The 18,497-nt window shown below is 37.4% G+C and overlaps 1 protein-coding gene across 1 annotated transcript in view; it reads left to right on the plus strand.

Moving 5' to 3' along the window:
* LOC148948592 (acetylcholine receptor subunit alpha-like 1) overlaps nucleotides 1-18,497 on the plus strand; it is a 202,996-nt gene that overhangs the window by 99,976 nt on the left and 84,523 nt on the right. Inside the window, exon 6 of the mRNA XM_089094483.1 lies at nucleotides 5,253-5,360. Within this exon, the coding sequence (XP_088950609.1) occupies nucleotides 5,253-5,360 (108 nt within the window). The remainder of the gene's footprint in view (nucleotides 1-5,252; nucleotides 5,361-18,497) is intronic.

The following is an 18,497-nucleotide window of genomic DNA, read 5'->3' on the forward strand; positions in this document are numbered from 1 at the left end:
GAAAAGGTGGGCGTGAGAGGGGGGTTAGTTGCCCTCCAATCACTTTCGACTATTAAAAAGGGCGCTAGCTCTTTGAAATTCCAATCGAATCAGCCTTTTTTGAAGTTTCTACGACAACGCCTTCTATAAAATCTTTATATGCCCCCAGGGCAAAACTTACAACCCTTGCCCTGAAGGCTGTGGGGGAGTGTCCTCCTGAAAAACATAATTTCTGTGTGGAAATCAACTACGCTGAACAAAATGGCTATCTCAAAATTTTGATTGGATGTGCTTCGGGGAATGTTGGGCGTGAAAGGGGTGTTAGTTGCCCTCCAATCACTTTCGAATATTAAAATGGGCACAAGCCACTCCAATTTCCAATTGAATGAGCCCTTTTCGAAGTTTCTACAACAACTTCTTCGATACGAAGTGCCCTGCTCGAAAGGAAAAAAAATAATTGTGCCAACATCGTTCTTATGTGGCCCCCGGGCATAACATATTTTCTATCTCGAAATCAACTACGCTGAACAAAATGGCTATCTCAAAATTTCAATTGGAAGTGCTTGGGGGAATAATGGGTGTGGGGGCTAGTTGCCCTCCAATCACTTCACCCTTAAAAAGGGCACTAGAACTCTCGATTTCCATTCAAATGGGCCCCATTTGAAGTTTCTAAGACGACCTCTTTCATATGAAGCGTCTCTGGGAAAAAATGATAATAAATAGTAATAATAAAACATTGAAGCCGTATGGCCTGGCCTTTACTTGAACGAACAAAAATCTCTACAAACAAGAGTTTGGGTATGACCTCCTTCTCTCACTGTAAAAGTCTAGAATCTACTGCGTCATTGGCGCTTTATTGAAAATAAATTTTATGATAAATATTTTCTTTTATACTTAATATTGAAAATAAACATTAAAACTATAGTAACATTTTGAACTGATTACCTTTAAGCAATTAATAGCATTATATCAGATATTCATTTTAATTTATTAGCTCTTTTTAAAGTTATTAAAAACGAATTAAGTTTCAGTACAAACAAGGGTTTGGATACTGCCTCCTTTCCTAACTGTAAATAAAAACCAAAAGTCTACTGCGTCATTGGCGCTTAACTCAAAACGAAATATATTACAAATATTTTCTTTTCCAGTTCTTACAGCATTGAAAATAAAAATACAATTACAGTGAAATAAATTCTTGAAATAATGGATCTATTAACAATTAATATTATTATATATCAAATATTCAATTTGATGTTGTTTATATTTTCCAAGACTGCTCAAGACACATATAGTTTTCAGTAAAGCGCCAATGACGCAGTTGGTTTTAGACTTTGAGAGAAGTAGGTCATACCCAAACTCTTGTTTGTAGAGATTTTTGTTCGTTTCAAGCTTGATTTGCATATTCAATTTAAGTTTCACCCGGTTTAAGATTTATTTATTAACTTACATTAATATCTATTGTATGTTTAATTGTATTGATTGTTTATTTAATTTCTGTTCGCTTTAAGCTTCGTTTATACTTCAATAGGAAATTTTTTTTTTCGTTTTAAGCTTGATTTTCATATTCAATCGCTTTAAGATCTATTTATTCATTTATGTTATTACTTGTTGTATGTTTTTGCTATGATTGTTTGTTTAATTTTTGTTCGTTTTGGGTTTCATTTATTCTTTAATAGTAATTTTGTGGTGGTTTGAGTTTGAATTTTAACAGGTATTTGTATCTTCTGAGCTTAAGTTTAAAATGGCTTTTACTTATGCTTGAAAAACTTATTTTTCGGAAAGTTTTTTTTAAATTAATTTTTGTCCGTTTTCGATTGCAAAAGTCTCAAGTTTTTTAAAACTTCCTTATTTCAAAATCAAATTTTTTCAAAAAAATCAAACGTTCATCAAAGTATCAAAACTGGTATCAAAGTAACAATATCAAAGTGAAAAAATGGGTTTGTGTCAACCTCGGAGTTTTTATTATCTGATGTTTGAACTATTTTTAACAAAATGGGTATCTCAAAATTTTTATCGGATGGGTTTGGGGGAAAAGGGCGTGTGGGGACTAACTAAGCTTTGGTCTCTTTTGACTCTTTAAAAGTGAACAAAAACTTTCTATTTTCAATCAAGTGAGCCCTCTCTGAAGTTTATACGAGTATCCCTTCTATAAGAACCATATATATCCCAAGAGTATAACTTACAACGCCTGTGCCTGGGCCCTGGAGGGTTGTATCGACCCTTGAGTTTTAGTATCTGATTGTTGAACTATTTTGTAACAACATGGTCACCTCAAATTTTTATCGGATGGGTTTATCCATTCGATACACCCAAGGACGTGTAGGGCAGGAGGGGCTAGTTGCCCTCCAATCTTTTTTCACTCTCAGAAAATGAACTACAACTTTTAATTCCCATTCGAATGAATCCTCTCTGAGGTTTATATGAGTATCCCTTTCATAAGAACCACATACGGCCCCAGGGCATATTATGACCACTTTTCATTTGACCTCTGAACTATTTTTAACGAAATGGCCATACGTAAAGGAGTTTTTGTTATATGATCTTTGAACTATTTTTAACAAAATGGCTACCTCAAATTTTTTATCAGATGTTTTTTGGGAAAAGGGGCTTGGGGGCCAATTGCCCCCGATCACTTTTGACTCTTAAAAAGGGCACTAGAACTCTCGATTTCCAATCGAATGAGCCCCCTTTGAAGTTTATATTTTTTTCCCCTTCCTCTGGGAAAAAAATAAATGGAGTGTAGAGGGAGGCTAGCTGCCCTCCAATCACTTTTGGCTCTTAAAAAGTGAATTACAACTTTCACTTTTCAATCAAATGAGCCCTCTAGGAAGTTTATACGAGTATCCCTTCCATAACAACTGTATATGCCCCCAGGGCATAACTTACAACGACTTTCCACGGGCCCTGGGGGACTGTGTCGACACCGGAGTTTTTTGTTATCAGAACTTTGATTACTTTTAACAAAATGCCTATCTCAAAATTTTTATCTGATGTATTTAGGGCGTGGAGGAGGGGGGGCTAGTTGCCCTCCGATCTCTTTTGACTCTTTTAAGGTGAACAAGAACTTCCAATTTCCAATCAAACGAGCCCTCTCCGAAGTTTATAGGAGCATCCCTTCCATAAGAACTATATATTTCCCTAGAGCATTACTCCAAACGCCCGCCTCCAGGCCCTAGGCGGCTGCTTTGATACAGGAATTTTTATTATCTGACCTTTGAACTATTTTTAATGAAATGGCTATTATAAAAATTTTATAAGATGGGCTTAGGGAAAAAAAGTGTGGGGGGGGTCTTGTTACCCTCGGATATCTTTTGACTCTTAAAAATTTAACTAGAACTTTCAATTTCCAATCAAATGAGCCCCCTCTGAAGTTTATATGAGCATCCCTTTCATAAGAACCATATACGTTCCCAGGAAAACACTTACAAAGCCTATCCCCTGGGCCCTTGGGGGAGTTTTTGTTATCTAATTTTTGAAAAATTTCCACAAAACTGAATATCTAAAAAATTTGTAGCGGATGGGTTTTGGGAAAAAAGCGTGGGGGAGGGTGGGGAGCCTAGTTGCTCTAAACTCTCTTGACTCTTAAAAAGTCAACTGGAACTTTGAATATCCAATAAAATGAGCCCTCTATGAAGTTTATACGAGCACCGCTTTCATAAGAACCATACAGGGCCTTAGGGCATAACTTAGAACGCCTTCCTCTGGGCCCTGGGGGGAGGGGTAGTATTGACACTGGATTTATTCTCATCCGACCTTTGAACTATTTTTAACAAAATGTTTATCTCAAAATTTTCATCAGATGGGTTTGGAAAAAGAAGGCGGGGACTAGCTGCCCTCGGATGTCTTTTGACTATTCAAAAGTGAGCTCGAACTTTTGATTTCCATTCAAATGAGCCCTCTCTGAAGTTCTTACGAGCATCCCTTTCATAAGAATCACATACGGTCCCAGGACATAGCTTACCATGCCTCCCCCGGGCCCTGGGGGGATGTGTCGACACCGGAGTTTTTGTTATCTGACCTTTGAACTATTTTAAAAAAATGGATTTATCAATGTTCTTATCGAATGGGTTCGAGGAAAATAGGGCGTAGAGAGGGGGGTTAGTTGCCCTCCGATCACTTTTGACTCTTAAAAAGTGAACGATAAGTTTCAATTTCCAATCATATGAGCCCTCCGAAGTTCATACGAGAATACCTTCCAAAAGAACCATATATTCCCCCAGAGCAATACTTACAACGTCTTCCCCAGGCCCTGGGGGGGGCTCTAGACACAGGAGTTTAAGTCATCTGAACTTTAAACTATTTTTAACAAAATTATCAGTCTTCAAGGAGTTTTTGTTATACTATCTTCAAACCGTTGCTAACATGGTGACCACCACAAATTTTTTATCAGATATTTTTTGGGAAAAAGGGCTTGGGGGCCAGTAGCCCTCCGATAACTTTCATATGTTAAAAAGGACACTATAACATTTTAGTTCCAATCGAATGAGCTCCCTTTGAAGTTTTTACGATGACCACTTCTACATGAAGTGCCTCTGGGAAAATAATAAATGGAGTGTGGGGGTAGGCTAGCTGCCCTCCAATCACTTTTGACTCTTAAAAAGTGAATTACAACTTTCAATTTCCAATCAAATGAGCCCTCTAGGAAGGGTTCATTTGATTTCAATTTCAAGTTGGATTTCAATTTCCAACTTTCAATTTCTAATCAAATGAGCCTTCTAAGGACCTGCAGTTTGCGGAACAAGTTATCCATTGTCTAATTCACCATGTTGTACTTCAGTGCCACCATGAACAAGAGCTCTCCTTCGTCCCACCTTTGTTTAGTATCATCACAGAATACACAACTTCTGTTGTCAGTTTATGCAACAAAGATAAATCGTAATTCAACTAACTTTTCTTTTTAAAGGAATAAATATCTTGTTTCTCAGTTTTACCATAAACCGTAACACTTATTAAATTTTTATCGTCGAAGCGGGGATTGCAGCCCAACCTAATCTGCAAGGGAAGCTTATAGCATTTGATTATAATTGGCAACTGAATTTCAATAAACATTTGGTAGGGTCTGATGACACTAATTCACTCATGTTAGACAAAATAGAGAACCAAAGTTACACGTTTTACAAGTTTGATTTTCTAAAGACACATCAATACATGAAAAACCTATACAATATGTGTCACTGTTTGACATGCTTCTTTATAACTTCAAAGTAAACAAATGTTAGAATACATAGAAGACAGTTATTTACATACAAAATTAAGCAATTATGCATTTTCAGGTCGATTTACAGCACATGCAACTAGAAGAATATGACGAGAACGATCGTGTAGATTATGGTTTAGATTTGCGTGATTACTACCTGAGCACAGAATGGGATATTATGTCGGTAAGTAGAAGTCCATAGAGGTTATTGAAGTCAAATATCATAAACATGTTTCCAATACAGTCTGATTCTCGTAACGAAAGATGAACTCGAGATTTAAAACTCAAGAACACCTAGGACTCGGCCTTTATTTAGGGGGGGCTATATCGAATGTCCCTTCTCAAATCCAAAATATATCTACAGGTTTTCCATATCCTACTGCATTTCTTTACAAGTCTCTGTCTTTTAATTTGGGCCTTAAAACTGCCATTCCCACATAAATACTTTTGTTGATAGATAAAAAAAAGTATTTTTGGTACTGGTGCATTATGCGGGCTACGCTAAGAAGTCAAGTTTGGTTAATGCTAATGAAACAAAATAAAATAGGATGAATATATAATAGTTTAGAAACAAATTTGGGCCATGTATTTGCACATTACATTAGGGGGGGGGGGTAAAGCATAGAATAGATTAAATACGTTTATTACCTAACCTAACCTATTTACCTTTTTCACCCCTGAACTCCAAAAAACAATTGTTTAACTCGTCATAGAGAAATCACGGCTTTTCAATCATTTATCTATAGCGGTTTCTTGAAAATAGCCCGTTTGACGGGTTTCGTGACTGGTTTCCTTGATAAAGTATATAGCGATGCCCGCAAAATGCACCAATACCGTATTTTTTATATAATACAGTCATAGTTATTTGATAATTTTAGTATGTGTGAAATTACGGAAGTAGCAAAAGCTACAGAGGCCCTTTGCTGATCAACCTTGGGCAAGGTTTCTATGGTTGACAGCAATGGCATATTCACAATCTCGTAAGATCCCATGATATTACTTAAATTAAATTAATTCAACATTTAATTCTGTCTGTTGTATTAGCTGCTTTTATTTATTCTTCCTCTGTAGAAGTTTCCTGTAATAGTTTAAAAGGTTTTTCGGGGTGAAGTATCAAAAGAAATGTTCAAGGAAAATTTCTGCTTGGAAAAATCTTATTTCTCTTATCAACTTTGAAGACTTTTGTCTTGATTTTAGTGTTCCACTCGGCTTAATTGGATGCGAAGATACTTTTATGGTGAGATAAATTCAGCAAAGTTCAGCCTGACTTACAAGTTGAAAAAAAAATTCTAGGTTAAATTGGATTTTTGTACAGTCTGTACCTAACTTAGCTTCAAACTCAGTAATTCTTTCCTTAATTTTTAGAGACTGGAGATAATTTTATTAGCGTATTTCAATCAAGTTCTTACGATATTCCTTGGTAATCACCAAATCAAACCCTAAGAAATACAGAAAGGAACCCTTAGATAGGATTCACTTAAACTTAATATTTTCCATTCATCACGCATTTTATGCAAATAAACCTCTCATGTGCGGATGAACCCATCATGAGCTCATTCATATTCGGTTTTACCGAGTGATTTTGCGTTTAATTTTTGTTTATGATTCAGAGACCTCTATCTTTCAGTGGATGGTACTGACTGATCTGCTGCAGTTGGTTTGAGGTTTGTTTTTACGGTAGCTAATGGTGCTGATTCCGAATATAAGGGTGCTTCGACTCGCAACCGTGTAGAAGAGGTCAAGAGCCTCTGAAACTGAAATTAAATAGCGAAGAAGACCACACTACCTTTCCATTATAAACATCAACAACAAGAACAATAAGGATTTCTTTTCGCAAGAAAGTGGAATTCTATATTTCAATGAATATTTCGACCCTATATCCCAGGGCTGTCCTCAGCAAAACATAAATATATTAAAGAAAAGAAATTTACAATAAAATGCGACCGTTATAGCTAAAATTAAAAATGCTTTATACTCACTAAATGCCTTATACACAAATTTAATTAAAAATGATTTAATAAAAATTGTTTTGAAAAACCAGTAGACGCTAGCTCAGAGCCAGTTACATAAAGACCTACGAGGTTAGCTACCAAAAAACCAGGATTAGCACTGAGAGCGGGCTTTTAATTATTTTTCTTTCACTTCAATGAATTGCATTAGTTCACTTCACTTTATTTATCAGTCCTGGTGGAACGTCGCTGAAGAAAGGATGATGGGACTGTTTTAAAATTGGTGGACCAGTTGACCATTTTTTGGAAAAAATTGGACCAATACTTGTCAAGATTCAGACAGATCAAGCCACTTTAAATTTCAGGGGTTCAGAAAATAAACTGTAAAAAGATGTCCTAATATGCTGATTTCAGACTTATAGGCAAAAATTGACCTGTTCTACATGTTTTCAAGTTGTTGTACCACAATATTCAGTTTCAGCACTATTGCATACCCTAGAATCCAGATAGATGCTAAGGGCTCCTACACTCTTTCGTGGCCCCATATATCCTTTGAAAAGATGTGTTTTTAATATATTTTATGTAAAGTCCAAATTCCTATTGATAATTTGATTATTAGTTAAACTTTATCATTGCCTGGATCGATATTTGATATACAAATATGTTTCATGATGGGTACTTAAATTGTTAAAACTGATCATTAAATTACTATTAAATGTTCAAAAATCAGCATTTTCTAGATGAGCCCTGAATAATACTTTTTCGGAAGTGGAAAAACATGTCAACTAACAAAATTTTTGCGCACTTATCTCCGGGAAAGCAAATATCCGTTCACCCCTGGAAGTACAATGTTTGGCTTTCCGGGCATTCCATTCAAATGCCTGTTTTGATATTGTGTCTTGATATAAGCGGGACGCATGGAAAGAACATTTACATTGGCTAAATTAGTTTCTTGCTTAACACTAAATGATTAACATTTAATAAATTAGGATAATTCTCTAAATGATAACTGAAAAATCCTCGGTCGAAAATGATTCAACATATCTGTGTATACAAGGTACAATAGAGGAGGTGACTTGTATCTTGGCCAGTAAAGTGAGAATGTCTTGTCATATAGATTAGAATCCTGGCATGAATCTGATTTCGAAAATGTCTTCCCTCCTGCTAAAATGGAGTTCTCCTAAAAAGAAGTTTGGGTATTCCTGACTCACTTTCTGCTAAAAAGTGAATGAGCACCAGGGTGGGCAGTCACACTGCCGCATCGAAAATCCTTGGAAGATTCTGGCCAAAAGGAGGAGCAGCAATTACCATAGATAACCAAGTCAAACTCAGAACGAGAAGAAACTAAGAGGAGTAGGATTGACACCCCCGACGCCCTCCAAAGACCAGAACATGTTTTGTATTTTATCAAAAACAACCTGTGGCTCTCTTTCTAATTTTGAGCTTTGACTCTCTATTTCTCATAATTTCGAAAAAAAATCACCATCATAACCAAGATCACTGAAAAAAAAATGTGGACTGACAGTTTAATATATATATATATATATATATATATATATATATATATATATATATATATATATATATATATATATATATATATATATATATATATATATATATATATATATATATATATATATATATATTCATATTGATTCCTGAAAGTCTTAATAATGTTGTATTTATTAAAATTAAAAAAAGACATTTAGAATATATTTTGTTTTCAATTAAGAGCAAAATATGTTCTGGTCTTTAACACACACGGGGGCCATCAGCTCTACTCCTCTTAGTTTCTGCTCGTTTTGAGTAATTTCTGTTCCTTTTGGGTTTTTTTAATTATTGATGGTGATTTATGGTAATGCTATGAAAACTGTTCAAGTTTATTCCTGCTCATAGTTGGTTAAATATAGCTCTTTACTTTTCTCAGAAAAATATTTTTATGGAATATGTTTGAAAAAGCAATTTCTGTTCGTTATTGGCTGACCTAGTCTTTTTCATTGGTGAAAAAAGAATAATTTAAATTTGTTTCTTTTTCCTCTATAAGATTCAATATTCTGGCTTACTATTAATAGTAAGACTTTGACATGACTAAAAGCATTAAGTTGAAACTATCAGGTCATAAAGAAGGTATGCTCAACAGGCCAAAAAGGCTCAGTGTGAATGCCATTGCTGCTTATCTCTAATACTACTGCTCTTACTGATACAATTCCTAATGCTGGTACTACTATTTCTGCTACATGACTACTACTATTGCTAATGCTAAGGGTGTTAGTTAATCTTTTAGGGAACGGTAAGTACAGTGTTGAACTAAATCATCACATTGTGGACATGCTGGTTATGAAAGGGCGGTGTGGGGGTGTTAGCAATATCCCAACAAAGGCTTAGGGCATTAAGCTGAACCTCCTAGGAAAACACATACCACTACTATTGCTAATGCTAAGGGTGTTAGTTAATCTTTTAGGGAACGGTAAGTACAGTGTTGAACTAAATCATCACATTGTGGACATGCTGGTTATGAAAGGGCGGTGTGGGGGTGTTAGCAATATCCCAACAAAGGCTTAGGGCATTAAGCTGAACCTCCTAGGAAAACACATACCACTACAAGATTTGCTACTCATGCTATTGCTGCAACTATTAAACTAAATCAAAATAGCTTAAGTGCATCCAGGTCGTTAAAAAAGACTAGGTTGTCAGGATATTCATGTGGGATATCGTAAGACTAGAACAGGGTATAACGTAGAATCTTTAACGGAAAGTTTACGTTGTTTTAAAACTAAATGAATTTGCACTAGTCTATATGCACAGCAGTGGCCAATAAGATGTCTAACCAATATCTCAAGAAAAACTGAAGGTATGAAGTTGAAACTTTCGGGACTACTGATATTGCTACTTCTTTTCTTACTATTGAACTAAATCAAAAGCGTGTACGTGTATCCAGGGTGTCAAAGTAGCATAGATACAATGAATTACCTACAGGATAGGGTATACATAGTCATTTCCGGGGACAGTTAAAGAGGTGAAAAACTAAATCCGAAGATCCAATTTGCATCCAGATTATAAAAAGTGAGTAGGATATTATTTTAGAAAAAATTTCCGACATATAGACAGTAAGCCAACTGAGGCTAGTTGTATGAATGTGAAAATTCCAAGGAGTATTGAAGGGAAAACTTCTGAGATATTGCTGATAGGTCATTTGGATCACATGCATGCACATACTGTGTTTTGATTTAACCCATAATATATTTTGATTCAACCCAATATCCCCCTCAGAAGTCCTCAAAATTACACACTGATACCATTAGCCTTAGTCATACAGGGTTTGTCCGGAAAGTAATAGGACTGAGTGGGTTTAAAAACATTTATTGACCCAATCCTTACAATTCTTCAAAAACTTTCAAAATAGGTTCCTTCTACGCCAATGCAGCGCAGCCAGCGCGATTTCCAAGCATTGAAGGTGTCACGGTATGCATTCTCCGGAATAGCCTTGAGAGCCGCGGTGCATGCTGCCTGAATCCCCTCTGTCAGCTCAAAATGCTTGTCTTTCATCGGCTTTTTCAGGCAAGGAAACATTAAAAAGTCCGGGAGGCCACATCTGGGGTGTAGGGAGGCTGTAGAAGCGTTGGGATGCCGGCCTTGGTAAGGTAGTTGTTAACGAGAAAGGCGGTGTGAGCCTGGTTGTTTTCGTGGTGTAGCTTCCAGTCAGCTGCGAGGTTTTGTCGGACACGATTGACCGCTTGTTTGAGTTTTTTGAGCGCTTCCACATAAAACTTGACATTGACGGTTTGTCTAGGAGGAACAAACTCATGGTGGACGATGCCTTTGACGTCAAAAGAGACAATGAGCATCGTTTTCACTTTGGATTGTCTCATTCTTGCCTCTTTAGGGCGATGCGACGCCGACGTGTCCCACTTAGAAGATTGCCTCTTTATCTCAGGATCATGCTCAAAGATCCAAGTCTCGTTACCTGGTATTACGTTATTCAAAATTTGAGGGTTACTTTCACATATGTTCGAATTTTCTTGGCATACTTCCATTCGCCGCAAGTCCTAGTCGTCAGTGAGCACTTTTGGGACCATGTTCGTGCACACCTTGCGCATGTTCAAATGCACCGTCACAATGTCACGAGTGACAGATTTTGGTAAATTTGACATTTGGGCAATTAAATAAATACTTAGTCGACGGTCTGAGTTCAAAACTTTGCGCACACGAGTCACATTGTCGGTTTTTGTCGAAGCCGAAGGTCTTCCAGCACGTTCTTCATCGGCGACCTCTTCCCGGCCCTCCAAAAAGGCCTGGTACCACCGAAACACACCACTTCTTGCTAAAGCAACATCTGGGTAAGCCTCCTTGATAATATCAAAGATCTCTGTTGCAGATTTACCGATTTTCACACAAAATTTAATCGCGTACCTCTGCTCTAACGAACGCTGCATTTTTGGCTTGCACCAGATACAGAAACCACGTCACGCAAAAATGCCTGTCCTGACTCTCCAGGTGCTCGAAGACAACTGATTAGCCACTCGTTTCTTAGTTAGGAACGCCCTCTACCAAATCCATTCGGCGCCCGCACGCTCTGAAGTACAGTCGCGGCGGAAGAAAATCAGACCCATTACTTTTCGGACAAACCCTGTAGAAGTACTAACAGCATTGATAATACTACTACTACAAGCAGTAATAGTATGCATAGAGCGCATTTTTGCTAGTTCAATATAACCTGAAAGTTTAAATTTAATTTCTAAGTTGTTCCTGCGATATAGCTGTTACCCTTTTTTAATAACTTTCATTCAAATAGTGTGCTTCCGTCTAATTATACATTTCCTCAACTTTCCATAAAAGTTTCACCGTAATACCTTTAGCTTCAGTAGTACTAGTAGAAGTTGTCAAGAGTATTAGGTCTTTAGTGGTAGTCGTAGTAGTAGTAGTAGCAGTTGTAGTACTTGTTGTAGCAGCAGTATGTTGGGGCCCTTTGCCCTAATTACCTGGTAAATGTTCTTTTTGTAAGCTAAATTCATTCCCACTTTGGGACTCTCTTTTTCACCCCGTCCTGACTTTACGAGACTTAAATGTCCCAGAATCTTCCTTTTCCCATTTTGATGGTAAATCCTCGGAGCCTTGCTAATTCACTTTATTTAAAAATAAACAGTCTGGTGGTGACTCATCGGTTGGCCAGAAACCAGGGTTTTACGATTAACAACAAAGGAGTAGGAAAAGAGAAATCAAGCCACTGATTTGGACAGTTTACACATATTAAACTGTATTTCACAGATTAATAGTTATGATTGCCTGGCCTCTCATGAGTTTTACACACCCCCCCCCCCCGCGCTTAATGCTCCAGAGGGAAGTCTGAGCTGTTTTTACTTCAGTTCGCTTTGTAATCTTAAATTGTTAGTAATAGTAACATTATTTTCACTCTTACATAGGCTTGTTTTATCATTTTTCACCTAGGTAAAGATTTCTGTAGAGAGAGGGAGAGTGTGCAAAGAGTTTTGGTGTAGGAAAGAAGGTCCTATACTATTCAAGATATCATTCCAGAGGGAAGATAGGCTTTTGGGAAGTATGACCACTGGCTTGTGCCACCTTTGGCCAATCACTGTCGCACTTACTCCCCATACTTGTCGTAGCTGCAGCAATCCTAGGGCCCAAATACCAGCTAGGGCAGTATTTGTAGAACCAGTGGCTTGTCACAGATAGTCACTGAGGTTCCACAGCCGGGTGGTACTCTCATTGGTGCCAGCTTTGGCCCCGTACACTGGTGGTATCTGTGCTTCCGCTGGTGGCGCTGGAATACAAATACTGGTGGCAGCAACAGACTAGCGGCACTGCCAGGACACTGTTAATGAATCGAACACGCGGGAACCCATGTAAACTGCACAAATAGACAAGGAATTTAAAAACCATCTTACTAGATGAAAAGTTCGTGAGCTTTGCTTTACCAAGGAAAACCGCATTATATCAGCGGTTTGGGCAGTAGCCTAAAACTGAATAATTAGCGGAAAGATTGAATCAATCGAAAGTAAAAAATACTTCGGCAAATTTAAATGATAGTCAAGAATTAGGGTTGATATTTTCGGATATTTAAGAGATTATTCGAATGTCGTATCGCAGACAGTTCGTAATAGTAAATTGTGCATCATTATTTTGTTGTATAGCAGTTATTGATTTCGCCAGTGTAACTTAATACTATAGTGCTGATATGCCGTAAATTAGAAACTATTAGAAAACTTACAAGCTAATGGCAGACTTAACTGCAAGAATAACAGGTTCCGACTCTCTTAGGAGAAGAAAGGAACTGTATAGGTCAAAGACGGAGAGCTAAGGGTTAAGCGTAGAATCAACGGGAAGCTTCCTTCACTCAATAGCGATGAAAGATAAATCTACTTTGGGTTACAGTCATCTAAGACACCCTCAAAAAGGGCGGAAATGATGCCACCATTCGACAAAACTAAATTCGACTCAGCACACAAAATGACTGATTCGTACGTCGTAAGTAAATTTCCAACGAGCTCGCGAATAGCTTGGTTCCCACTACAAACAGAAGGGGGAAAGCAGGTTAGAAACCAAAGGCAAAAGGAGTTTTTCCCAGAAACGGAAAAAAATTAAGGATTAGCAAGAGTACCATCGGGAGTGCTACACCTGGCAGTGAGAGAGGTTACTGCGAAGATACGGAGATCATAATTCATGAAGAGCAAAATAGGAAAAAACTTATCATATGCAAATACGCGAGAACCAAGACAAACTTATTCTCAGATGCTAGGCAATATGAAGTGAAGTCACCGGATAAGTATAATACATATGCTAGTCAATGAAACAAACAACGCCAAAACCCAGAGAACGGAATAAGATGGGTCGATGATAGAAGAAATCGGGACAACCAAATATCAGAAATAGTATGAGCAGGGGGTCACGAAAAAGTAGCAATGTAAATTTTACACTAATTATGAATTACTTAGTCTAGGTAAGGAAGGAGAATAGACAAAAAAAGGAGGCACAAAAGAAGAAAAAACCGGGATAGTATAGAAAGGGGATGAAGGAAAAGCTGACAGAATAGCCGGAGAAGGAAAAAGAAGAGGCTGATAGTTTAGACCAATAATGAAAAGAAGAGGCTGATAGAATAGTCAGAGAACGAAAAGAAGAGACAGACAGAGAAGATAAGTGGTTATTGATGGAAATAATTGCAGTGATAAATTTCCAAATTCCACAAAAAAAAAACACCTGCAGTAGATATAATGCGTGTGACAAGCCTCCAACTGATGAACGAAAACAAAGATATACATTTAAATTTCTTGAATTTCGAAAAAAAATTCTGAATTTAACGGATGGCTCAGGGAACACTGGGTAACAATGAGTCCTCAATCATTGATGCCTTAACCACAAACATAGGGAGAAATTGATTAAAGACTAACAGATTTACAGCAAAATTGGATAGAATTAAATCAATATGCCATGATAGAAGATGTCAATGAGGTAAAAGATAAAACTGGGGAAACACTCCGTAAAATTACGGTGGAACATTTTTTAGAAAACACAAAAGGGGGGCTGAAAATATACCTAAAAGAAAAACGTTCGGAAACAATTAAAGTAATTACAAATCTTGCAAACCATTATATGGAAATTATAAAAAATACATCATGTTCAATAACAGCAAAACTGGGAAGTAATTGGAAAGGTAAATACAATTATACAGATCACTGATTCTTGCAATTACCAAAATTCTGTGCGAACTAACCTAATCAATTGAAGAGATATAAACGAAGAGGATACGATTACAGCTGAAATCTATTATGTAGACAGGCACCCATGCTCTTCAGTGTGGGTTAGAATAGAAATGGCAAAGAATGATGTAGCAATCCTAAGAAAACAGTACAAGCAGACTTAGCGCCTTCTCTTGCATGCTTGTTCTTGTATAGAGAGACTTCGGACACTCAGAGGATCTGTTAGCCCTAAAAGTGACTTCTATATTCGGTGAGAGAAAGCATGGCAGTAGGAGAGGGGGAAGTGGAATTGGCCGAGCCAACTTGTGTGAAAAATGGGACGTGTAAAATTTCAACTGCGAATAAAAATGTTTCTGAAATGCAAGATTTTTTGAAAAACGTTTTTGAAAACAAATTTATTGTTTGCACGTTCCCACGAAAAGTTCGAGGAATTTCAGCCCAATCTGAAAGTCAATGCAGGAATTTAACGCCAATTTGATTGCGATTTATTCATTTCTTCTGTAAAGATAAAGAGAACAAAATGGGAGAAAATATATGCGAAACGAAACTATGATTTAAGAATTCTGTTCTTATTTAGTGACAATTTATTTCAAACGCGACAAAAGTAAGAAAAACTAAGATAGAGAAAAGAAATTTCAAACAAGAGTACAACGAAGAAATCCCGTCTAAGAAAAGGACATTAAAGTCTAATTAAATTTGAAGATGATTTATTTTGTGCGACAGAGAAATTGAAGGAAAGTAAGAGAGAGAAAAGAACTGCAAAAAATAAACTTTATTGTGAAATTCAGTGTGCGATGGCGGACAGTGGGATTTTTGGAAAATTACAAAGCTACTGGAGGATAAAAGAACTCGGGAGGGAGAAATCAGAGATGATCAAAAAGTAAAATTGAGTGGACTACAACACGTTTTTGAAAAGTAGGAAGGCACTGGATTTCTGGTTAAATTGAAAAAAGCTTGGGAAGGAATCTGGGATATTTCCTATCAACTACAAGGGGTAATGGACCTTTTTGGTGGGGAAGAGCCCCTTCGAAAGATTATGAAGGAAAGACAGTTCCCACAACGCACGAACGTCGTGCCACTTGTGATCTCTTTACTGAGGCTTAGCTTTTCCAAACAAGTGAACTTCATCACTGTATCAGTACAAATGTTTCCCACTAATCTTGCGGACTCTCTTCTTCAAAAGCCTAAACTTGATGGAGATGGTGGTACAGCCAATAGCTTCTATCTTTCTAACGAGACTCGAGACTTTGAATGGCACTGGATCCTGAGCCAAGTGGATGGCATGGCAGCAGAACTTGTTGCCAAAATCTTCGGTAGCTTCAGTGGAAATTGAATAAAAAAAGGGAGACGGGAAGATTAATAAAATTGGTTATTCTGAAGATGGTGTTTTGTATTTATATTATTTGGGTTTTTATTTTGATTTAAGAGGTTTCAGCCAGTTTAGTGGATTGGTGGCCATTTATCTTAAGAGGGAGTTGTTGGGGCCCATGGGCCTAATTATCAGATAAATTCATTTTTGTAACCTTAATTTATTCCCTTTTTGGGACTCACTGTTTAACCCCGTTACCGCATTCCCCTTAAACGTACCTGTTATATAGCTTAATTTAAAAATAGACATAAAACCAGGGTTCCACAATTAACGATGAGGGGAGTGGGAAAGTAGAGGGCAAGCCATATACTTGAAGTAGTGGGTCATCTTATTTGACCCTGTAGTGTTTATGATTGGCTGGACTCTTATAAAACCTACCCCCGAACGCTTCATGGGCCAAAGAGAAGTTTGAGCTGTTTTTGTTCAATTTGCTTTGTAATCTTGAATGATATGTAATAGCGAAAAAATTTCAATTTATGCTACATAGGCGTGTTCTATCACTATACCCTTAGGTAAAGAGCTCTCTCTAGAGAGAGCGAGAGTAAAGAATTTTTGTATAGGAAAGAAGGTCCTATAGTATTCGAGATGTCTTTCCCGTGGGAAGGTAGGGTTTTGTCAAGTACAACCATGGGTTTTTGACACCGTGGACCAAATACTGCGGAAGTTTCTACTACTACTACTAACAACTCACCGCAGCACAAAGCCGCCTGAGGCCAACACAGCTACACACGCTCCTCCTCCACCCCAATCTATTCAAAGCCTCCCTTTTTACACCCGCCCACGAAGATCCCATTTCCTTTAAATCTTTCTTTATGAAGTCCTCCCACCCCAGACGGGGACGACCTGCTTTCTGTTTAGCCTAGATGGGTGGCTGAAAAGAACCATCTTCGGCAATATGTCACCCTTCGTCCGCACAACGTGCCCTAACCACCTCAACCTTTCTTTCATTATAGCCCTAGATAGCGGTATTGAACCACATTTTCCGTATAGCCTATTGTTTGAAATACGGTCAGTCAGCCGGGTACCCAGAACAATCCTCAAGCCATTTCTCTGGAAAACATCTAGAAAATCTTCATGCGCTTTTCGGAGCGTCCATGCTTCAGAGCCATATTTGACCACTGTCATCACTGTAGCTTCTAATATTCTAATCTTGGTTTGCAGACTTATCTTCCTATTCTTCCAGACTTTTTTTTAACTCTGAAAAAACACCCTGAGCCTTGGCTATTCTACATTTAACATCTTGATTGCTCCCACCATCTTTACTAATAATACTACCAAGGCAAGTGGATCTGTCCACTCGGTCAATCTTTTCATTATCTAGCATCAGCCTTTCATCTTCACTTATTCCTAGACTTAGTGACTTAGCCTTCTTAACATTGATTTTCAAACCAATTCTAGCACCCTGAACTCGGAAAACCGCTAAAACTTCATTCATTTTGTTCACACTTTCATCTAGGATGCTTAAATCATCAGCATAATCCAAGTCCAGGACACTTTTTCCTCCCCATTTGGTTCCGTGGTCTCTCATTGCCTTCCCTGTGCTCCTTGAAACAAAGTCCATCAAAACAATCCATATAAAGGGGGATAGAAAACAAACCTGCTTAACTCCTGATTTAATACAAAACCAGCTGCTAACCTCATTTCCTTGCACTAATCACTTTAAATTATTTGTCTGGTATACCATACAAGGATAAAACCTTTACTAAAGCTCTTCTATCAACGGAATCGAATACTTGCTCATAATCTATAAAACTGAGGACCAAAGGTTTTTGAAAACTCAGACACTTCTCAATTATTAGCCTAAGAGTGAAAAAGTGGTCGACACATCCTGTACCTTTTCTAAAACCGCACTGCTCTTCTCTTAAAACTTTGTCTACGGCATCTCTCAGTCTAAAAAGTATCATATTACTAAGTAATTTTCTACCTACAGAGACCAGACTAATGCCTCGATAATTACCACACTCACTTTTATCACCTTTCTTCTAAAGTGGCTTAATTAAAGTTTTCCTAAAATCGTTAGGTACATCCCCTTTTTCAAAAATCATATTCATAATCTTCAGTAATTTATTTCTAACCTCAGAGCCACCATATTTAAGAAACTCATTTACCACCCTATAAGCACCTGGAGCCTTATTATTCTTTAATCCTTTTTGTACTGTTGCTAATTCCTCCTCACAAAACAAATCTTCCTTCACATCCAAGGTATTACAAACTGTTACATATTCCTCTATATTTTTTCCTGCAACTCGATCTCGGTATCAAATTCTCAAAATGTTTGGACCGTCTCG

The sequence above is a fragment of the Artemia sp. Qi Xiang Cuo genome, chromosome 9, assembly GCF_049724085.1.
Source record: "Artemia sp. Qi Xiang Cuo chromosome 9, ASM4972408v1, whole genome shotgun sequence".
In the NCBI taxonomy this organism is placed as follows: Eukaryota; Metazoa; Arthropoda; class Branchiopoda; order Anostraca; family Artemiidae; genus Artemia; species Artemia sp. Qi Xiang Cuo.